Below are 24671 nucleotides of genomic sequence, written 5' to 3'. Positions count from 1 at the left end.
CAATTAATTTTTATTTTAGTGCAAATCTGGGGAGAAGCATCATTAGACTGTTCTGCTTTCCTCTCTTCTCCCTTTCTGTTACTTGTGAAGTTTCTAACCTGAGATTATCTGGTCTTCAATTTTGTGTTCTCAGAGCTTGTCTGAGTAGTTTTGGAAAACCAGTCGTATTTTCTTCCTTTTTCGTCATACTGCAAGGAGTATGGCTTCTCTAACTGTGTAGCTGCATAAAAGCTATTTATCTTCTTTTATCCATTGGGATAACATCAGTCCTATACTTCAGGAGAGAGGAAGGCACTGGCTCTTTGCTGTTTTCTCCCTCTTTACCCTTTGGTAAAACATTAAAATGTTTCCTACTCTATGTTCCTCTTTTTGTCCAGACCAGCCATCTCTCCCCCTCACCCACGCCTGGGAGTAGGCCCTTCACCTACCATGAAAATCCTCCTTCACTCTTTGTGGAGAGCTGCCAACTCCACTGGTTCTCCTTTGACAACTCTGCAGTGCTGCACCAGCGACAGGAGAGCAGCCCTTCCTGTCTGGCTCCATGTATCTGCCTAAATGCTTCTACATCTCCTGAACAGCAGGACAGCTGCAGCTGTGCAATATCAGCTGTGACAGCTTTCAGGTTAGAGAGCCCTTGTAAGGTGGGCCAACCCCTTCCCCAGCTAAAAATGACGAGCTTTACAAAAAGAAAAACCAGGTGTGATAAAAAACCCCAACCTTACATGTTAGAGTGTACACAGGGGCTGACGTAAGAAAAGGCCCAGAAGACATTAAGGACAATAAAATAGAACTAAGACATAGTAATGTTTCATTTTATTTGATAGAAAGTTGCTTCAAAAATATGATTAACTATATACATTCTTATATGCTGTACATACAATTACATATACAAAATGTACATAATAGCAAACACCCTTCTGTTACATTTTATGGATGGTAGTTAATAACATGAGATAGAACGTACGTCATATTTCATACCTGCTTTCATCCTGATCCTATCTACAAGGAACTGATAGACACAAGAGATGAAAAAGGCTAGCAGATCACTTAATTCAGACCCCAGCCCACAAAGAAGTCTTCTCCACAGTGCCTTTTATTAATGCATTGTTCTACTACAGTTAGGTTTGCAGCACCTCCCTTTAGAGGTATGTGGCTGCAAACCTTATCTTCAGATTTTTTTCCTGGCATTCACCCTAATACTATTTCTAATTTATTTCTGTAACTCACATCTCCTGAGTTATAGAAATCCTCTTCAAATCAAGCTAGATTTCTTCAACTTTATGTTGTTTTTTTTTTCATATTGATTACTTAGTTGCCTGTTTGCCACATATGAAATACATTTAACTGTTAGTACTCTCTGTTCTGGGAGAACTACACACAAGCACAAAAGCTATAATTCAGGTGTTCTCTCCTTCCTGTGCTACCGGCACACTGTAAACCTGGAATCAGTCTTCGAGGAAAAAAATGTACGCCCCCTCCTCCTTCTCAGGCAGTTACAGGATGTGTGACTGCCAGCTGCTCCCTGGGACAAGTGGTGCCAGGTCTCGAGAGAAACTGTCCAGTTCCTGGGATTTTTCTAGTCCCAGTCCCATGAGGAATGCTCTACTTCTCCACTCTCTCTAAGCAAGAGGTAGCATACCAAAACCCAAACAGGGAGTAGAGGCTGGCAGCCCTGCCCTCTATTAGTTGCTTCCAAGAGACTGTCCTCCATTTCCTGACTGGAGGGATCAGGCACCCTGATCCTATGGACCTGATGTTCAGGGAAGGAGAGATAGCGAGAGCTGCCAAACCAGCAGAGTACCAGCAGCAGAAGGCCTGTGAGAGAAGCCACAGCCTGCATAACCAAACAGGCTATCCTGGAGGACTCTTCCCTGAGCTAAGAGGGAGCACAGCTTCTTTCATTGCCTTTCCAACTTTCAGAGGTTAAAAATGAGCTGCTTCATTCCTGCAGACATCTTGACAGCTGCAGTTTCATTGCCCTAAGAATGTTTTCTTCTTTCCAACTTAACACCATCCTTAAATATCTATTTTATTTCTTCTTCTCTGCTCACGCAGCCCTCTGCTTTCTTGCCCTGTGCTGGCCATGGTCTTCATTTCACTAGGAAATTTTTCTATTGCCTTTTCAAACCTCTATATCTTTTTTGTATTAATACGCAATAGCTTTCTCTGATCGGTAAAGCGCTTCTCCATCAGCTGTCAAGGCGAAAGGAAGGGGTTTCATGTTCCTCTTATATATTCTTTTGGTATTACTTTAAACAATGTTTTTTTCTAACTAAGGGGAACTCTTCTTATATTCCTCAGAACAAGTTTATATTTTTAAATTACTGCATAACATGCATATATTTGATAATATCTTAAAGCCAAAGATATTAATATGCCTTCATTTTTTTCTCAGCTGTGGGATTTTTATTTGTTTGAAAAAATGGTTCTCAGGCTTCTATTCTGCTTGCAGTATCTCTGCCCACTGTTGCTAGGCCCCCTTTAGATATTATTTCTTTTTTATTTTATACTACTTAATCTCCATTGAGAATCTGAACTGGTATGAAATACCTTCTGTTATTCCTTGTCTGAATTCCTGAGATCCTGGCCACAACCCTGGTTGGGAGAGTGTGCTGGTGAGCTTCTGGTGAGATGAGACTCTACCTTAGAAGTGGGTTTGAAACACTCCTGCTGCCCTTGTGTGGTGGTAGGTGGAGGACTCAGACGGCTGTCACTTTGCTGAATTTGTACATTAGCAGCTGGTGAATCATCATCCTGCTGGTCTTGCGTGCTGGGAGGAACAGCCGAAGAGATGATGCCCTGAGGAGCAGCTGTTGAGCCACTGTTGAGACAATTTATAACTAAGCTTGAGATATTAATATTAAATGTGCGACTAGTACTGTTCTTAGTTTTTAAGCAGTGGAGTTTTTTATTAGCTAGTTAACTAGTTTTCTTCATTGACACTTTCCCCTTTTCCTTGTTTCACCTTGGCCTAATGCATCTGAGATGGTGACTGTCTCGTGGGATTTGACTCCAAATTCCTTCTCTTGAATTGTAATTGTTTTCTGGGAAAAGGTGGAGGTGGGCAAGGAAGGAGGAGCAGCAAGAGAGGAGATCAAAACAGTAGCATCACCAGTTTTAAAAGTTATTAACCTGTGTGTACGTTGTTACTCAAGGTACTGCACAACAGGATTTTCTCTTGACCCCTCTCTGCACTCCATCGCTGGAAGGTGAACTGAAGGAATAACAGTGAGATTATGAGCACTTTTAAATTATCCTGATTTTCTTACAGAGAAAACCTGTGTCATCTGGGTTAAAGTAATCATCACCATTATCTTGATTACTTACAAGGTTCTTCAATGCTTTTACAGTGAGGAAATTCTGGACAGGTGTAAAATGAATCCATTATAAATGCATCCTAATAATGATCCATTCAAGAGAGACTACACAGGCAATATTTGCATTGTTATCAATGGATATTGGACTGGATTTTACATAAGCTTATTATATTATATTACTTATCAATATCTTATTACTTATCAATAACAGGCATAAAGACATCTTTAAGATACCAAGTTTAAACTGAAACATCTATAGGCAGTATTAAAAAACAGCCCAGAATTGTTATAGTGCAGGCTTAAGATCCTCCCATAAAGGCTTCAGGAATACTGTGTCTGTAGATGAGAAGACTTAGGAATTAGCAAAATTTATGGATTCCTCTAATGAAGATAAACATGTAAAATATAAAATGTTTAAGGTTTAATACTTTCACAGAAGACAGAGTCTGTGTTTCTGTGCTGTTATTTTTACCACCTGTGTCAAGGACAAGGAAAAATACCACAGTGAATCAATGCACACTGTATGTTACAAGTACAGAGGACCTTTGTTTTATGAAGCTTTCTCATCTCTAGAAGAAAAGCACTAACATAGTAAACTGTATTTTAGCCAGGCGGGTGCATTTGTTATTGTTTCCAGATGGGAAAACCTGTGTTTGTGGATTCTTCTAATAGACATTATATGAGTATTTCTCAGGTAGTAATTCACAGACCACTGGTGATCCATGGAGTACTTCCAAGTGGCTTAGAGAGGAATTTTAGTAGCAAAGCACTGCTAATTTTGAAACAAACGTGTCATAACATAATCAGATATCTTGGGGTGGTTTTGTTTGGCTTTTTTTTTTTTGTTATGAAGTGTCTTACAGTTGCAAAAATGGATTTTAAAGCATTTTAAAACATGCATGAGATGATAACTGAACTAGGAAGAAGTAAAATATCACTTCAGTATGAGAAGTCTAAGTAAGGACAAATCCGTCCTCCCTGTCTCACTGATTTTAATATCTTATCCTGTTCCTTGTTAATCTCTTATCCTGTTCCTGAGAAGGGGCTGAGAGAGCTGGGACTGTTTAGGCTCAAGGTGATCTTACCTATGTGTATTAATATCTGATGGGAGGGTGTAAAGAAGATGGAGCTTCTTCTCTGTGGTGCCCAGTGGCAGGACCAGAGGCAATGGGCACAAACTGAAATACAGAAGGTGCTGTCTGAACATCAGGGAACACTTTTTCACCGTGAGGGTGACTGAGCACTGGCACAGGTTGCGCGGAGAGGTTGCGGAGTCTCCATCTTCGGAGATACTCAACTTGACTGTACATGGATCTGAGCAACCTGGTCTAGGTGACTCTGGTTTAAGCAGCGGGAGTTGGACTAGCCAATCTCCAGAGGTCCCTCTCAACCTCAACTGTTCTGTGATATGTACATTTGGTATGTATGGCAACTGTGCTATGCAAATAGCTGACTTCACCAACGATAGGGATGTGTTCAGCAATTTTAGACCTGCCTTGTTGACAAGGTAAGAATGCCCATAATAAGCAAGATGTTATTTAATAATTCCTCTGCCCCAATAATTTAGACTCTTCTGGCAGTAAAGGAACACTAAATTAGCTCTCCTACAGTACTTCTACAAAAAAGGTGTGATTTTCCTTATCTTTACTTGTGGGTTACTTGAGGCACAACAGGTGACATGAAAATGGAATTGTCTGGTCTATGGAGAGCTAACAGAGAATAATAAGAAAAGTAAATATTGCCAAATCTAAAATAGACATACTGATCAAAGTAACTCCATGTGCTTACCTCTGTATTCTCTTCCTGTAATTTAATAGCCTCGTGCTGCTTTGTCTAGAATGAACAACTTATTTTTCTGTGCTGTAATGTTAAGCTGGACTGCTTCTGTATTACGTACTTTTTGTACAAGGTTATGAAAATATTTACCTACTTGGCAATGCATACATGAACACGTATCTTCATGGTGATTCTAACACTGCTTTTAGATTTTGTTACTACAGGGTAATATACGGAACTACACATTGCAGGCTACGATTTTTTTTTTTAAGACTTACCAAAAGCTATGCTTCTGGAAAGCACCTGAGTTAAGATCTTTGCTTAAAATTGGCTTCTTGGTGCAATTGTTCAGTTTTTGTCCCATCATTCGCCTAATTAAAGCGTCATCTGTGTTTGGAAACAACTGTTTTGTGATTCCTGCAAAATAAAGAGATGACATACATGAGGCCTGCAAATCAGGGGAACCACAGATGTATGATCTAAAATGCATTTATTGCACCTTTAAAATTTTCAGCTACTTCAGCTTCAGCTCTTGTTACTTTGCTGTCTTTACTCACTACTTCACAGACTTTGCACATGCCAGCTCTTGCTTTTGCCTGTGCCTGCTCTTGGCAAACGCAAAGGGAACTGCAGGGCCACAAAGGCTTCCTGTAGTAAGTGATTCGTGTTTGCTCGTCCTCTCTTGCTTGGTTCTGCTCTTGATCAGAGAGTCCTATTCCTATCCTCGTCAGTCCTCATGCCTCTGAATCTTACAGTTTTTGCTCATTAATTTTCATTTGCAGGTGATGTCTCCTTCCCCAAACACTCCCCTTGAGTTTTGCCTGGTTACCTTTTTTTGAATGCAAAAAACCTAACAGGACTCAACATCAGGAATGCATCTCCTGCTTTCCTCTTCTCCATCATCTTCCCTTCCCTTGATTTCCCCCCCCCTTTATTTCATTTTGAAGTTTTACAGTTTCCATCTTCTTTAAATAATCTGATCTACTAACTAATTTTCTACAGTCCTAGAACTCCCAGGCTTTCTTCTTATTTTTCTTCTCTTGTAAAATGTTGACACTTTTCTATTTGAATTAATGAGTGTTCTCACTTTCCTTAACAAACTTCTTTGACTTCTCTATAGGCCTCCCTTTGTCACTGAATTCTCTGCAGCATGCTGGATTCAATGTCTTGATCATCTTCTCTGCTTCCTGTTTCAGTTTTGCCTAGACTCTTCCCCAGAAACCACCTTTAGAGAAGTCACTAGTAGCTCTTGGGATCACAGAAGCATTTAGGTTGGAGAAGATCCTTAAGATCATCAAGTCCAACCATTCTTCTCATCCCATGAAATCTAATTTTTCTCATACATCATTCTGAAATTGTCTCATCTTACTGCCTCTGAATATATTTTCAGTATCTTACACACTCTTTCCTTTTCTCTCTCTTGACTTTGGGCCTTTTTCTCTAGCTAGGTTCTTAAGGAAAATGGGTTTTGGTAACTTTGGAAACTGCTGGCCAACTTCAACAAAACTGGATCGAAGTACAGGAACTGGAGCTAAGCTGGGAAGGAGAGAGCTAGGGAAGTCCAAGGGAATGACAATGGGCGAGGGATTCTAGTATAGGAATTTAGGCTACGTTGTTCAAGTACTAATCTATAGGTGTGAGTCTAATGAAAATCAGGCTTCATGTGCTCACAAAATACTGTTTTCTTTAAAGCTGCTACTGCCATCTGAAATTATTCTCTTTCTTATGCACCAAACATTTTTTGCCTTAAACCTCAGCATAAAACAAATTTTTGCTTCTCTGATCACTATTCCTCTCTTCTATACTTATTATTGTCTCATTTTGCCTCCAGAGCTATTTAAAATGTCAGAATTCATAACATCACTAACAGAACATAGCAGACATTATTTTAAATTTTATCCCAGTGTGTCCTCTCTTTGTCTTCCCTCATCCCTCATCCATTGTCAATGCTCCAAGTTTGACTGTTGTAGATTTAACCTTTCAAAGGCTAAAAAAATTTATAATGTCACTGTGCTGAGTAGCCACTTAAGTAAAACCCACAAAATCCACACAACAGAAATACTGCTACTTAGCATTTCATTGACAGTATTTGTAACATATGGGTTAAAAAAGTATGTATGTAGCTGAGGAAGAAAATACGAAACAGCACATCACCTGAGTAGACCAGCTGTTAAGCATTACAGCCCCTCCCTCAGAGAAAGCCCTCTGTCAAGTCAGTGCCATATTGAGTAACGTTAATATGTCATCACCTATGATTTCTTGAACTTCATTCTGATTCATAGCTGGTTTTGCTGCTTTATCCTTTGAAGAGGAGGACTTTGCACCTGTCAGGCTGTGTGTAGCCATGTATTCATGTGTATAAAGTGCTTGCATCAAGTCATTTATAAACTTTTGAGGTTTGCTCTTGTTACAAAGTGCAATCTGCCACTTTTCGATCTTGAACTGGAAAACAAAATTGGTCATAGGCATAACTATTGCAGTTCTTTAGAAATATTATACAGTATTACTTTGAAATATTTTTTTTACATTTTCCATTTTAAACCACAATTTCAAAAGTAGTCTCTGAAAACTGCGTGCTTGAGGTCAACACTAGGCTCGCATACCACTCAACGTTGCAACTGTACACGCAGGTTGATTTTTTTTTCAGAGCAAGTGTGGGGCTAAGGACCCCATCCATCCTAGCAAACGCTTCACCAAGCGATCCTTATTACTCACTAGTGGAGACAGGACATGTTCAGGCATAGCTAAATCCTTCTGCTTGCACTCCATGCAGGCTGGCTGTGGTCCAGTTCTTGCGTGGATTCTCTGCAGCCTCAGAAGCATGGCACTATGCCCAAGCTAATATTCCTGCCTCTGAGCAGACATGCCCTAAGAACTGTGGCATCTGGTCCTGGGCTTTGAGAGTGACTTCTATGCACAGCCTAAGTATTTGAACTCTCCTAATGGCCAATTTCGAGCTACCTCTATTTTGTAAGGCTAGGTTGCTTAGAAAATTAGGTCTTTTTATTTCTTTGGAGATGCTAGGTCAAAATTTAAGTATTGCAATATTCAGTCAAAATATCATACCTTGATAATTCTTTATAGATTTGGTTTTTAGGACCCCATGACAACACATGAGCATGATTTCCACTGACTGGCATGACTCAGTGCATAAGGACGTTCAGGTAAATTGTGAATGCAGAAGCAGCTAGTTATTTTTTTGGTTGGGTCTTTGAATTTTTCATGTACAGCCTCAGTGCCCGAGATTTCTCAGTTATGCTCTGTTATAATTACAGAGAAGAGGGGAACATCTTTACCCAGTATTGAACTCAGTATCTATGACAGTGTCTGGAACAAAAGCAGAAACATACCATTCTCAATTTACTTATTAACAGTTTAATCAGACTGCTGGTATTTTTATTAGATTATCTCTGAAACACCACCATTCCCCTTTGGCACCCAAAGCATTAGGCTGGAAGTTATTCCTGGATCACAGTGTTTTCTTCATGCATCTGCATTTTGCCCTTAGTCACAGATGTGCAAAGCCACCAAAATGCATGTGAGTTTCAGAGTGTACCAGTACACTGAATTAAGCCTAGTGTTTCTCATGGAAAGAGCCTCCTGCACAAAAGGAGCTCATTAGTCATGTCATCAGCTAAATGATGATTAAATGATTTTTACTGATGGTTATTTTTTACATTTTTTATACTATAACAGTGAAGTTTGTACTGTATAAAGTGTTAATTTTTATGCCTAAAATCACCTTTTAACTGACCTGTTTTTCGGTCTGTTGCTCCTCATCTTCCACGTTGAGAGTTATCGGTGAGCTGGAGTTACTATGCATAGCTGCATATGAATCTGCTAATGGATTGTTAGATGCTTTCCAAACAGTGTGTGAATGCAGGCTGGATGTAGATGATGTCACTCCCCCTTTGAGCAGTGCTTCAGCCATCCCTACCAGTTCCTCAAAATGGGTGACTGCCTGTGGCAACACTGAAATCAAACGGAAATTGATGGGTAAAAGTAATTGAAGCTTTCAGACTAATTGTGTAAGGATGTATATTTTTGTAATTATATTCCCGTTGTACTGCAAAAGAGTCAAAGTAGTCAGCAAAAACGCTTTAACATACTTTTTTCCTATTCTCTCAAAGCTTTTCCTGCCATTCTGCCATCCCCACCCTTGAAGATCTGGCCTCTGTTTTTAGAACACGATAGATCAGTTCTCTGGAAGGCTAAGAGGAACCATTAGTTTACACCCATCACAGCTCTACGGTGCCTATTTCCCTTTTCTTTTTGCTATCTCAAGATCTCTACAAGTCTTTAAAGCTACTGAATATGGGCTAAGTAATGTTATGTCCGATTTTATTTTTTTCTTCAAATAAGTTACATAGACTGCATAGACTTTTTTCCTCTTCTTTAATCTATAGAGAATATCTTTTAAATGGCCCTTTCTCCAAGTAATATTTATTTTCAAATACAAACTTTTATTGAGCCCATTAAGAAGAATCAATTCAGCAGAGTGAAAAGGATGCAAGGGCTGAAGAATCAGCAAGATACAGAATCAATGAATTATCAGAAAATACTGGTAAAGGCTAATATAAGTGCTTACGATGTAAGGAAAATGGACTTAAATGTGTAACAGTAACAAAATATTTAAAAATAATTTTCAGAAAAGTGGAGATGAATGATTCAAACCAAGATGAATAACATACAAAACAGAATCAGGTGGGTAAGGAAAGCGATAAGCACTTGCAAAATCATATGACAGTAAAAAGAGAGATACTAGGGTGTCTAGGGATGGCATGATACAGCTGGCAAGAAGTAGCAAATCCTCTTTAAACTTTAATCACTCACTAATATTTTGAGATTTTGGATTCAGTCTTGGCTGCCCCAGAGTAAGGGACAGGGACAAGTAAGAGGGGCTTCAGGGATGATCACTAAGTGATGAAGGATTCATTTATAAAAGCACAAAACGGTTCACCTCTGGGAAAGGACTAAATTTATTGTACCTGTAACTAACTCAGATTATCAATAATGAGGAATTACGGAAGTAATTAGAAATGAAATAATTCCAGAATGAAGAAAATTTCAGTAGATAGAGGAAAACTGTTAATAAATGAGATTAGTTGGACTAGTCAGTGGAGTGTTGGAGCTTAGCTGATGGTTATACACAGCATACAGAAAGGTTCTCTTGGGAATGACTAACAGGATTTATACAGATTTTTCAATTTCTAACTCTATTATTGCATGGCCTCCCTGTAAGGCAGTTTTTTCTAAGAGAAGCTGGAATTAAATGTTGCCATGTATCAAAGACTTTGATGCTAATGGTAGGCCTTGATCGTGTCAGGTGCTTGAGCATCCATAATTCCCATCCAAATGGCCTCTTATAAATCAAGCTTTTAATGACCTTCAGGCTTTCTTCTTCATCAGAATACTTCCCAACTTTACCTTGAAGCATCACCAGGGACTGCCTTAGGCGGCAGTTCTCTCTCATGGTGTCTGTCAGCTTCCTCTTGAGACTTTTTATTTTGGCACACAGTTCTACCTTGGATAGTTGAAATAAAGGCTCTTCATCATCACTGCTACTTTCACTGTACAGAAAGTTGCTTCCTGAATATGTTTCTCTCTGGAAAAAAAAGCCCCAAAACATGCTATCTAAAGCGACAACAACATAAAATTAAAGCATTAAAACTAACATTAAAATATCTGGCTAAATCAGAATATTCTCTTTGTACACAGGATGTATAAATGGGCTTGGTGCATTTTAGTAACAGATGTTACTGACCATAGATATTACCATTCGTATTAAAATTCAAAATGAAATGTCAGGGTAATACATAACCGTTAGGTAATTCTCTCTCTGCATTCATCAATTTTCTAAGGCAGTGTCTTTTAGAACCGTTAACTTCACTAAAAGTCTTACACCCTCCTAAACAAACACATTTCAGTTTGCTTTTGCTTAATACCTTGAAATTGCTGAAGATGAGATCTTTACCTGTTTGTTAATTAAAGATGTTTCAAGTTGACTCAGGATGTTCACAGGAGCAGATGCCTGTAATGATTTCTTTCTTTTTATATGCTTCATCATCTTACCCTGTAAACAAGAGCATAATAGTGCCTTTGCATTCCTATAGAGCCTTTCATCACGGTATCTCATGGTATACCATAAACTTTTATTCACTGTGCACTTGACATTCTTGGTTAGTATTTTTGAAAAATAGGTATATAACTTTCTGTTAAGTTTTATGATTTCTTTCCCCACATTTTGTCACTGCAGATCTCAGCACAAGGCAAAGCTCAGAAAACCTGGTCCCTTCCCTTCCTTATGCAGTGGTCAGATTTCTGACTTACGGGAGAAAATGTAATGGAGCTACAGAGCATCCACATCTTGAGTAACACTTCTCTCTTTAAATAGCAAAGGACAAAATCTATTGGCCTAACTAATTACTCTGACAGGTTGTTGTGCTGATGTACTACGTGAAGATTGTCTGTATTCCTATCTTTACTACACATATTTTGTGTATTATATTGTGAAGGATCAACAGTTACAGTCTACGGGCCTACCAATATCAGGCACATAAAGAAACTCGCCTGTTCTTTATCCAGGTCACTGTCTTCACTCTCTGAGAATATCATTTCTATCCTCTTCCTCTTGCCTTTTCCAAGGACTTGTATTTTTGTAATTTCATCTGCTTGTAATATCTTTTGCATCATTTCCACTAGCTCTTGGGGGTCATCTGAAGTGATGAGAAAAAAAAAGGCCAAAGCACAGAAAATCAGGTAGCAATACCTTACAACTGGATTAAAATTTCTTATCAGGCAAATGCTCTGGAACTGCACTCACCACTCATGTACACAACTTTCACCAGGTGCTTTTCTGTCTTCCTTTCTCCCACAGGCCAGTTTACTAGCACGTGCTCATTTGGTTTCAGAAGTTTTTCTAGTTCATTGTCATCACTGGGAAGGTCCTGTATCCATGAAGTCTCTCCAATTTGCAGTGAGTTATCATTTACAAAATCAAACAGTGTGAATTTTTTCATTGTAAGTGGTTTTCTTGTCACAGACACGGCCTGCAGAATGTCATAGGAAAAATAGCTGTTACCATGTCATGCCACAGGAATGTTACAGGAACGCTTTAAAAAGCCCCCAACCACCCTCCTATTCCTGGATTTTGGCAATTGTGTTGTATGAAAATATCCTGGATAAGGAATTGAAAACTAGCCAAGCAGTGTGTTATATCTTACCTGAAAGATGGGAGATGGTCTGTTCAATATATGTACATGAGACAGTTGCCTCCAAAAATATGCACAGAAAACAGCTTTCAGTCACAGAGCCCTTGCCTCCATATTACTACCATGCCTAATCTATCTCCTGCCAAGGATCTCTCTATTACTACATTTGCCCCAACAAAAGTCTTCAGTCGAGCCTCTGACTAAAAAATACAGGTGTGATAACTTTCCCTAGAACGAGGGAAGGTACTAGCTCTGTATGCTAGTAAAAAGGATGCATGACTTCCAGGACTGTATTAATCATCTCACAGGCAGCAAGATGTACAATTGCAGCCATGAAAAACCAACCCAGAATAACCCAGGATAACTGACTGGATGAGGTATGACACATTCTGGCAGTGGAAAACTTGACGTGCAAAAGAACTGACAGGCTGAGGACTGGAAGAGAGCTGCGCTGCTTCATGAAGAATAATAACGAGGAGAACCCAGACCCAATTATACAGCTAATTCCTTTGCTTACATAAACCAGTATTTTTAAAGCAAAGGACCATTTCTGGGATTTTTAAAGCCCTGAAGTTGCACAGTGGGAGAAGGGAACAAGTCATACTCTGTGCTTTATTTTTCTAATTAAGCTGATATGCCTTACATGAATGCGTGAAATATAACATCCATTATTAAACTCTACTGGAAATGTAACCTGTTCATTGAAGTGCTTCCATTATACTCACAGAAGATATTTTCTACTTTAAAATTATTAAATTATAGAAAACCTGATTTTGTCAAACCTCTCTCTTCTTTCCAACAACCATATGGTTTGGCCTGTCAGTTCACAGAGATGAAGTAATTTTGCAGAGCTGCAGACTCATGAATTCCCAGATGTGACAGTATGATTTGCGATTTACTCGGCCTCAGTCAGCTGGAAGCAAATCTAGTGCCTCATGCAGAGGCTGTCAGAAAGGTAACTCAGAGCTAGGAAAGGAGAATTAAGTGGAGCTATTTTGTCAAAGTGAGAAAATCTGGCTGCAGTTCTCTAAGAAGCAGTGTCAATTTGTTTGCAGAAGCACAGCTCACCACTATCACCATGTCTGTGCTACACCTCAAAACAGCTGGTTTTTCACACAGGGGTGAACTTGTTAATTTGTGAAAGTCAGCTGCGCTCTTGTCAACTTGTTTACTGATACAATGAGCAAGCGGCATAAGAAATCACCAGTAAAAAGCGTATTAAATCGTGCTTTTTTGCAGAATGTGTTGAGTGTGATAGCAGTAGGTTTGTTAAGTAGTGCTCTGCTGAAGAAAGACTACTGTGTTTGCAAGAATTCACATTAATTTTCTTTAAAGCAAGTTAGAAAGACCGTGAAACATCCATCCCATGTCAATTCTGGAGAGGAAGCCACCTGAATGTCTGTGCCTAGCATGAATAACCGGAGGCCTCATTCTGTCACTGATCCAAGCCGGGTCAGTCCTCACACCACAGAAAAGGATCATTAAACAATTTAGAACAACCTGTGCATGCAATCACATTGACCATCAGTGTTTTAACTTCTTTTTCAAACTGTTTTGGAGTATATACCCCAGTCAGCTTAACATTTCTTAACATCTGGCACAGAAGATGTTACTTCTACCCCGATCAACCCGGGAACAACAATCCCCATCACAGAGTTCTTCAATTCTCAAATGAAGTACTTTGAGCTTTCCCCTCTTTAGCCCTCGGCAATTTCGAGCTACTTTATTACCCTCCTGAAAGCCCACACAAGGTCAGCAGAATTGCAGCAAGGTTAGAACTGTCAGCGTGCAAAGACTAACAGCTGATTGACTGACTTCTATATTTTTTTTAATGTTTCCCTGTGGTCCCCTAACAGTTTGTATGTTGTCTCTCATTCTGTATTGAGACAAATATTCTGTGAGCTACGGGACATGCTTGTGGTCTGCCGTTGTACAGGTTTAGCAAGCCAGCCCAGGATTTCCAGGGAGGCACTAAATACACAGGTTGTTCACAGCATGGAGGGTAAGTGACGATTCCCCACAGCACTGGGGATATTCACTCACACACTCACACAGACACACACACACACACACACACACACACACAGACACAGACACACACACAGACACACACTGTGGTGGCCGAGCACATCAGTAGCAAGTCCAACAGCTTTTGGAAGGTATCAGACTCGTGTATGCATTATACAGCTTACTAAAGTCAATGGACATGTGGACTTCTGGATGTTTGGAGCCCACGGCAGCAGCCTGGCGCCACTTGTAGACTCTGTGAAGCGCACGGCCAGCAAGATCCCTCACACAGTCCTTACACCAGGCAAGTACCTGGATCCATGAAAATCCATCCCACTACTCAAAGCTAGGGACAATTTCTACCATGGTCATGGCAGGACTTGGAGCTCAGCAATTCGTCTACATTATCTATAAAGCTCCTTTGAGCTGTCAATTCTTGCCTGTGGTGGAAGGGTGTACTAGTAAACAGCTAAACCGATTTCACCAAAAGTCTTAACAGCTGCCAAGTTAAAACATAAGCCACATAGGATGCTGAGAGAAATAAGGAATGGATTTCACAAATAGTCATGGAGGAAGGATGGGGTTGATCCACTCCCTTAGCTCCCAGCAAGATTCCAAAAGCCTCCTGACAGCTTTCTGAGGCTTGTGCTGTGTCCTGTTGCTGCTGCTGCTTTTGAAGAGGTCAAGGCACGGAAGCTGTTGTGGGGCAGCAAGAGCAACTGGCCAGGTGCCCTCTGCTCTGCTGCGGCTCTGCTGGGCATCAGCTCAACTGTTCACATTACAGATAAAATGATTAAATAATTATATTGCCAAAGAAAAGGAACAGAGTGCAGTAATTGATTGCTAGTATTTTTCTGTTACGGAGCTATGGCTTCAGGTCCTGCAGCAGACATTAATCAGACTACGTTTTTACGTTTTTTTCACAGAATTTTTTTGTGACAATCCATGGACCCTGGGGATAATATCTAACTGTCTGCTGGCATCATCGCTAGCCAGTGATTAAAGGGGGTGAAAAGGTAGAACAAAATGTCTCTAATGAGGAAAAGGAGCTTTTCACTTCCTGGAAGAAAAGTCCTGCAGTGTTTTCTCACCCTGTTCTTCCACTGGAGTCAATGTGAACCTTGTCCAAGTCAGGACTGCTGCAGATGCCTCCCTCTAAAATGTTTTATTTGCCAAAACAGATCAAAGGCAAAAATATACTGCATCATGAGAAAACAAAAAATCCTGGGGAGTGGGATTAATCTTACCAACTTTTACTGCCTTAAAAGCGAGAGGTTGTCTAGCCACGTTTGGCTCAGTCACCACAGAAGGAAAGGTGATTCATCTTACCCTATGACACGTTATCTAAAGGACAGCAGATGACTTACTGTCTGGGAGAGCCTGTTTCTCTCCACTGACTATTCAGTGACTATACAGTATGTCTCCTTACAGAACCTGACTTGGTCCAGCTCATCCTATATTAGCTTTTTCTACTTTTGAATGGGAGGATAGATTCCAGTGGCCCTTCTGCTATAGGGAGCCAAAAGGATGAAGTATGAAGTCTGTTAAAGTGTATCTGGTTCTCTGTTTTAAATCCTTCTAACACAGTTCTGCAAGTCATCAAGTAAGATTTCCGACAGAGTGCTTTGTTCAGTGGTTTAACTGGAAGATATATAATCGCTCGCAGACATTACCCTGTGTGCAGCTACTAACCACAGAGACAGAATTACATGACCTTTGAAAGCTGCTTATGTCTTGCAAGTTACTTAACTCTCCATTTGAAAACACGAACAACTTATTTGAGGAGTACTGAAGTGCAAATTTATGATGTACCACTGTTCTAAGACACACATCTATCTTTACTTTTTCTAAAAGCAGGTGATTTGTAGAAGGGTGAAAAAATAGAAAGGAGCTATTTATTTTTAAAGCTTGCAGATGAAAGATTAATTGGACCCTTAATTTTTACAAATGTGTTAACACCTCACATTCTGCACAGATGCTACAAATTTGCACACAGATATTGTTACTAAGCAACCCAAAAAGCCAGAAAATAAAACAAACCCCAAAACACAAAAGTAATTTAAAGACATATCTCACCCTTTGACTGACATAGTCTGTTCCATTCAGCCAGAGAGTTGGCAGATGGCATGCTGAGATCATTATTTCTTTTTCCTTTCAGTAAACGCAGTGTAAAGTATTACAAATTTACAACATGAGCCTGCAGGCCCACTCAGTGGGTCTGATTCTGCCAGCTTGAAATAGGGTTTTGCCACTGATTTCAGCAAAACAAGAAACTGCACCGCAACTGTGCAACACATCCGTAATAAAGTACTAACATTTTATATTGCCTACCCTCTAAATTCAGCCTTTGATAATCCCGGTTTTCTTTGGAAAAAAAAACAAAACAAAAAACCTTTACTGGACTGGAAATTCCATCTACCTCACTCAAAACTATTTATTTCCAGTTCAGCATAATGAGCAGCAGTCACAGATTTGGTTTGTGTTACTTAGACTGATATCTTACATTGAACTTGTCAGGACATTAAATACAATGTTTGTGTAAAACTCCTGGGCTGCACTGAGGTCTCAAAATTCCCAGTCCTCTGTACCAAGTGTATGATGGAAAACATGACCATATTTAACTACACTGTATACCCTGTTGTGGGTTCTAATCTTATTCCCCTGAAACCAGTGTAAGATTTCCTAGTGATTTCAGTGGAATTAGGCGCTGTTGGAAGAATGCAGAAGTGTTGTTACTGCTCAAAAGATTTACAGTGTGGTGTATTAGTCATTTTACAGGAAAATATAACTTAAAAGCACAAATCTGCTGCTCTCAGCTGAGAAATACAGAGTACAGATTTTCTAGAATCATCAGTATCACTGTGTTCCAAATCCAGCTGGAAATCTGGGAAAGCATCTATCAGAACATTACTGCAACTTCCAAGACAATAAATGCACAGAAGTGATCTCACTTGTCTTCCACAGGAAGGATAAAACTACATGATTTTTATTACTGATATCCACCAGCTTGCTTCCTGACTGTACATCGCTATCCTGGTGTGACTAGCTATGAAATCATCTGAGATACTTTTCTAAGTGATGCAACATCTTCTTGCCTTATTTACACAGATTATCTCATTGACTTCAAAGCCTCAGCAGCATTTACAGTCCACAGGCTTATATACAGAATTTGGCCTATACCTCGCCCCACACACTAAAATCCATTTGAGTTGCCCAAGGAATTCATGGAGCTGTATTATTTTCCACATTAGTGCCTTCCACACTCTAAGTTTTAGCAACCCAGAAGTTCTATACAAAATAACATTAATACCTAAATATGCCAAAGCCCTTTGTAGGACTGTGGCTTAAATGAAAAGCTTGAAGAAGTTTATTGGAAAAGCTCCGATTTTCACATCAAACCATTGATTTTATTTGTAATACTGAGTGATAAGAAAAGGAGAATAATGAATTTATTAAACAAGTATATTTAGTATGTCTACAACTTTTGTTCTAACTAATAATTTATTTCACCAACAGTGAAACGTGGCATTAGCTTTAGTAAATTTCAAGATCACAACCTGGCATCGTTATTGGGCTTTCAGGACAGGATTCAGTTCTAGATTAAGATGTTTACATTTAGATGTCACTGGTACACGAGGTATCTATGTTATGACTGTAGTCACTGGAAGATCAGTTTGGCTTCTGAAACATCAGTGTCTAGTGTCAGTGTCCTCTGGTATTCTGTTTGGCCTTCAGTTTCTATTCCAGAAGTGCAGATCTCCCACAGCTCTTATCACAACTGCCGTCCCTTCTATCACAATTGCCGTCTCAGCCTGGAGCAAATCCAACAGTCATAAGACTAAAACCCCTATTGAATACAATTAAAGCTCCCTGGAGAGCAATTCAGCTTATTTCAAATGCTCTGGTACTCAATTCCGTTCCTGAAAAAAATGCATGGAGGAATCTTAGATCCCATAAACTATTATGCCTGGCCTCCAACTGCCTCTTCTGATGGGCATATATCTGACATAAGGCCTAGACCCTCTTTCCAAGCTCATGAGGGCAGTTTCTAACTCCAAGCACCTCAAATGGCACTAAACACATAAATTTAGGGAAGTGAACTGTTCTCTGGGCCCCAATGATTGAACCGAGTTTAAATAGGAGCTTAGATACCTCACATGCCTATAAACCACATACATTTATTTATCTGTATTTTGATCCCACACTCAGTGAAAGATCCCCATAAAGCTAACAAGATGCCAAATAACAAGATGCAGGAAGTTATCTTAATTCTACATCACACATTAGAATCTGTATTAAATAGCTCGTTCACAGCAGACAGATGGAAAACTAATACCCACTTCAATTTGCTTATTCACAAACGTCATGCTCAATGAAATTTACAGACCGACAAAAATCAGTTCATTTATTGAACTGGGTGAGACACCTAAGCTACAGGAATTTGAACAGTCACATGAAAGCTCCTTCCATGCAGGTTAATATATCCAAACTCTTAGAAGCATTAAGTAACCTGGGAGGAGAAACAAATCAGCGTGGCTCTGTAGAGTCCAGCACTTGGCTGTACTCATTCTGATCTGGCTTGGGTAATTCAAAAGAACACATCTTAACAGCTCCCAGATTATAAAGGTTAAAGACCAGTCATATATTCACTTATTTTGTCTACAGATGTTTGTGGGAAGGCAACATCATTAGGGGAAGTTTGACCACATGCAAATCTGTGCTGAGGTGCAAAAACTGCACTTGCTCTATGTAACAGCCCAAGCAGTCAAATGCCCTTTTCCTACAAGACTGAGAAAATATCAGACATACTTGCCATATGCAGCTAATGTGCTTTCAAATTGGGCTTGTTCAAACAAACCCACCGATAACCTGATGGGAGAGTTTATAAGAGGAGGCATCTTACTCTTTTTATAAGGTGGCATAAGCTATCTTATATATTTTGATAAGCTGTGCTGCCCCAAAGCATTACTATCAGTGTCATTCTCCCTTCAACTCTAAGAGCATAGAAATGAAATACCAGCTAGAAAATTCCAGGCTTGAGCTCTGGTCAGTATTTAATAATCTAGCGGCATCTTAACTATCTCTACTCATGTGTCTTTACTGGCTGTCATCTGTGAGTGATGATAGGTTAGAAGTCATGCCCGGTTAGTACTCAAAGTGCCTGATCTTTTACTCCAAAGCTCTTCCTCAATTGCTCTGGTTTTGCAGCATGTTGGTAGGAGGGAATGAACTTGACGATCTCCAGTTAAAAAAAAAAAAAAAATATCTGCATTACTATCATTACTATTAAAGGTCATGAGCTAGAACACGAGACATGCATGCTGTCCTCTCACTCCAGGGAATACTACTGCAACTAAGGGTAGTCCTGCGTGCATGTAGGCGAATGGACAGAAAGGCATCTTCCCTGCAAGGATAACAGCCTCAAACCTTATAAGAGCTATTTTTTTTCCCCTCCTGTAAAATGAAATGTCTGTGTATGTAGTTCAACGTAACTTTATAAAATAAGAGCTGAACAACCAGTGTTGTATATTGGTCTGAAACAATCCTTTAGCAACTTCCAATTATATACATAAAATACTAATGAAGTGCAATTCCCTCTGGGATGCAAGGCCACATTCAGATTGACAACTGCTACATTAAACACTGCCAAAAATGAGTACAGAGCACCAAGGACAAAGGGGCATATCACTGCTGTAATAAAAAAAAAGCAAGCCATGGGAGCTTTAACAGTATATTTCGATCTAGGCTCAAGATCAGGCTCTCTGTCTGCAAAGTCAAACTATACCCATAGAATTCCTGCCAGCATTTTTCCAGCAACATTGTAAGCCGTGAGCGCACAACTGCATGGCTCAGACTCCATTCGATTTACATTCAATCTAATAAACCGAGGGAATCAAAACACGCAAGTTGTGTGAGTGGATGAACCTGCAAAATAAGGCTAATTACCTCTACATATATAAAGCAGGCAGAGTTTCGTTTTACATGGTCACCTAAGACACCTGCAGATGGTAAAATGTTCCAGTCATGAAGGGCTCTAGTCTGCAGCACTGGAATCACATGGTTTGGTCTTGGGTAAATTGAACAACCTTTACAGTTTAGCTTCTCTTTTCAAAGTATCTGAAATAATAATACATATGTACCTAATTTCAAGGATATTGTGAAAATTAGCTAATGCTAGCGTGCCTTCCAAACACACAAAGCACTGTATGGAGCAAGCAATTTAACAAGCTTTGCAGAAAAGGAGTTGCAATAACCTTGCTGAAATTTAGAACGTATCATTCACATAACATTTTTGTTTTAAATGTGATGCCTATATCAAGCTGGAAATGGTTAATCTTTCAGCTGAAGAATGTATTTTATAAGGTTTAATCAGCTACCAGAAAATCCCACAGTATCATCTTGTACATCATGCTTAAAATGCTAGGAAGCACATTGAGGGCAGCGTGTAACCCATGGAGTAGAATATTGAGAGGGAAAGTCAATTATTTCATTGAATGAAGTTGACAATACCCAGAGACTATGACATTTTCTGTATTTATTTTGCTTGCTTCTTTTGTTTTTACTGTATTTACTTTGGCCCCTCTTTGATTAGAAAAAACCCAAATATTTTGTTAAGAAGTATTAGATGATTAGAGAGCCCTTCTAACCAGTTAAGTAGTCATTTAAGCAGAATATTTTACTTAATTATAATTAATTAGTAGAAACACAGTCCTTAAAGGATACCTACATACCAGCAAAGAGGAATTATCTTACCCTTTCACTTGCTCAGCAACTCCTCTGGAATCGTATCATGTATCATCTCCTATTCTTATGCCCACATCACCAGATGTAGCATGTGACCCTTCTCTTTCGGCTCACTGATACAGGGAGTCTCACAATTGCAAAATGAGGTCTACAAGGCCTGAATCCGTAGGAGCAGAGCGGTGCCTTCTCAGAGTTGCTGAGTGCCCTTGAATCCCACAGCTCACATCAGAGGAGGTCAGCAGATCTCTGCAGACATGGTTTCTCCACACAAAATACCATCATATTTTCTTTTTGCAACTTTTTGTTCTCCTTTCAGCCTAACCTGCTGTACTTAACTAGGATTTTTAGTTTATTTTAAAAAGAGTTGCTGAACCTCATGTAAATTATCAAGGAATACACACTAGTCCATAAACTGTACTGCAGTTCTACAGGAATACAGGGCAAGAGTAAGGGAAGAAAGTACCTCTGCCTTCAGCCTTGCTGGGCAAGACCGCTAAGTCAGAACAGGTTATCATGAGAGACTGGCTGAAGGAATATTTTAGGTCAACGCTGTCTTGCCTCCCTGCAGGAAGGCAGCTGCTGCTACAACATATTTCCTGCTCAACTCTTCCATTGAACTGCAGAAATTTGACACAATTTCCATGCTGTTCCCCGCCCTCAAGCAACGTGGGAAAAATAGGTAAACAACTGCCTTCGAGAGTGACTGCAGCCAGAGAAAAAGCCTCCCCTCCTGTCCTGTCCCTTTCCGCTGCAAGCATTTGCTCGTTGCCTTTTTTCTGTGGAGTCTCTGAAGCTGCTCCCAAGCCTCCTGCCAAAAACTTCAGCTACGCCCATGACTTTGTCGCTGCTCTGTTTCCCTGTGATCCCCATCAAAACAAGCACCTGCAGGGCGCCACCTCCCATCTTCTCACATCTCTGCAAAACTGCAGCCACACCGTGTGTACCCTGAAATGGCAGCAGCACCCATTAAATATTTCAGGGTCGAAGGCTGCCTTCAGAGCTTATAAGACTCTTCTGGGCTTGCTTCAGCCTCCAAAGAACTTACATCTCTCTCTGTCCTGCCTTGCCATTCCACACACTTTTGCCACCATTAGTCTCAAGGCTTTGTTACCTTCTTTTACTTCCTCTTCTCTGAAATAGCTTCACCTCCTGGATTCTCCTTCTGAGGTCAAATCTCAGCTGAGAGCCAACAGTTTTGTTTGAACCTTCTCTCTTCATTCCTTTTCTCTTCTCTGTTTGTCATCCTTAAGATTTATGAAAAGTTCCCTGAAAAACATTCTGTAAAGAAGCTTAGGTTAAAAAGGCAATATATAGAAAACTTCATTTAATTAACCACACTACCAAACCCCACAGTATTTAACAAACACAGAGCAGTAATGAATATAGAGCAAGCCATAGAAGCAGTTTGGTATACATGTGAGACAGTTGACTCAGAAGCCTGGAGCAGTAGCTCTCTGAAAAAAAATCACACATCAGCATTTCTTGTACTAAACTGCACTCTCTTTCGCATTTGAAAAGAAAAAAAAGCAGTTGTCATGAAATTTATTATTATTATAGCCTTTTGGCAAAATATTATCCTCAAGACACCAATGAGCTCTAAGTCTTATAAGGGAAAAGCTATAAACCTTAAACTAACAAGCTAACTTAGAGATTTGGCTGTCAGATGTTCCCTATGCACTGTTCACGATTGTGAAACTAACTGCTCCCTCTCAGGTCTCTGCAATTTACCGTGCAGTGCGTGCTGCGCTACATTTCCTCTACCATCCCATCCCGAAACAATAAATCAGCGCAGAGGGAAAGGTGTCGAAAAGTTTCCTCCTCCTGCACTATACTGCAGTGAAGCACTGCAGCAGGGCAGCGCGCTGCCGGCAGGATCACACTGGTTTGTTTTGTGTTACGGTGAGGGAAGATGAACCCTTTGAATAATCTCCAGGTAATGTGCATTAAAACCATTTTACTGCAGTGTACTGCGGTATTAGGAAAGATTTCAATATTGCACCACGTGATGCAACACAGCCTCACAGCATTTGTCAGCTCCTGGGCAGCGAGGGAAAGCTTTAAATCAAAGGCTGCAGCGTAGCAACTTTCCATTTTACAAAGTAATACGGCAGGCGATTTTGGCTCCCTGTGTTGGCATGCAGCATGAAATGATACAAAATTCCCGGAATAAAATATTATAGACCTAAATTTTTTTTTTCTTTCTTTATTTAGCCCCCCAACCTGGTATCAGGACAATCTTTCAATGAAAATGGATTTCCCTAACATTGAGGGTAAAGTGTTATGATGCTATTAGCTCAGTGATAAATGAATTTTAGTATTCTAGCGATCTTTTTTCCTGTTCTTATTTAAGCTACCACAGATACATTTCCCTCTCTGTCCTTCCAGCTTATGTGTTCTGTAGTTTAATTTAAATTTGCACATGCTTTTCTGGACAGTTTTATGGCAGCCACGTAAAGCAGTAACATTTCAACGTTATTCCGACGTTCCCAGAGATTTTCATTATTTCTATAAAGTTTCGGAAACGTGCCTCTCATTTATACACTCGCATCAAAGAGACATGAAATGAATTTCGTCCCGAATTAACCCTAACTTTTCCCCCAGTAACACAGGCAAACACAGTATTGCAAAATATTGTCTGGATACGTTTTCAGCATGTGATTTTTTTTTTTTTTTTGTGTGTGTGTGTTTGGTAGCATGAGAGAGTTTAAAGCCGCATTTTCAAAGACCTCCGAAACAGTTTTTTTTAAAGCATGGACTGTCGTTAAAGTAACAGCTACCGAGGTAGTAACAGTGCCAGAGAGAAACTCGTGTTACTGCCCGCACCAGCGACCCGCACGGCGACGCGCCAGCCCCGGGGCAGGGAAGGCACGGGGACGGCATTTGCTGCAGCGCGCTGCAGCTTACTGCAGTACGGGGGTACCTCGGCGGGGCTGCTCCGCAGCACCCGCGGCTGCAGCCAGCCCTGCGCCACCCAACTCCGCGGCTTCCACGCGGGCAGCGTCGCGCCCAGCGTGCAGACGACACGCCGCCGGTACACAAGCCCCGGACACGGCGCGTGCCGTCACGCACGGCCCCGCGGGAAGGGGGTGCCGCGCCGGGCGCCGCTCCCTCCCGCGCCCACCGCCCCGCTCCCGGCACCACACGACGTCCCTCGTCACGATGTACCTGGTTAACGTTTCCCAACCCCTACGACACCTTTGCCACGGAACGGGCCGCAGTCGGCGCCCCGGCTCCGGGGTCTGCCCGCTCGGGAGAGGGCTGCGGGACACACACCCCCCCCCCACCCCCGCCGGCGCCCACGGACCTGCGCGGGCTGCCGCCGTCCCGCGCCTCGCCCCCAGCGGGTCCCCGCCCCGCGCGGGGAAGCCCCCTGCCTGTGTGTCCCCCTCCCCCTCCCCGGTACCTCGCAGCAGCCATTTTCCGCCTCCCTCTGCAGCGGCTCCAGCGCGTGATGTCACCGGCCGCCCCGGCCACGTCCCCACACCGGCGGCAGCGGCGGGCTGCGCCGTGCCCCTTTCTCCCTCCCTCCCTCACTCCCTCCCGGCGGCACCGGCGGCCGTACCCTCCTCCCCCTCCCCCTCCCCCCCGCCCCGTGCCGCTGCCCCGCCCCGCCCAG

The 24671-nt window shown here is 41.0% G+C and overlaps 1 protein-coding gene across 2 annotated transcripts; it reads right to left on the bottom strand.

Moving 5' to 3' along the window:
- Positions 1-785: 785 nt before the first annotated feature.
- Positions 786-24591, bottom strand: BEND6 (BEN domain containing 6). 2 transcript variants are annotated; one of them, XM_075087015.1, is made up of 11 exons: positions 24459-24587; positions 22167-22333; positions 11917-12142; positions 11664-11809; positions 11068-11166; positions 10521-10698; positions 8848-9065; positions 7343-7535; positions 5372-5510; positions 4403-4495; positions 786-2821 (listed from the first exon to the last, which is right to left on the bottom strand). In XM_075087015.1, the coding sequence occupies exons 3-11, from the start codon at positions 12110-12112 to the stop codon at positions 2557-2559; spliced, it is 1527 nt and encodes a 508-aa protein (XP_074943116.1). In that variant the 5' UTR covers positions 12113-12142; positions 22167-22333; positions 24459-24587; the 3' UTR covers positions 786-2556. The 2 variants fall into 2 exon arrangements, with proteins under 2 accessions (XP_074943116.1, XP_074943117.1); XM_075087016.1 differs by lacking the exon at positions 4403-4495 and having other exon boundaries at positions 24459-24591.
- Between the last annotated feature and the right edge of the window lie 80 nt (positions 24592-24671).

This window comes from Phalacrocorax aristotelis, chromosome 3 (assembly GCF_949628215.1).
Source record: "Phalacrocorax aristotelis chromosome 3, bGulAri2.1, whole genome shotgun sequence".
NCBI lineage: Eukaryota > Metazoa > Chordata > Aves > Suliformes > Phalacrocoracidae > Phalacrocorax > Phalacrocorax aristotelis.
Note: the sequence above shows the minus strand (reverse complement) of the source record. Positions and strands in the feature narration are given on the sequence as shown.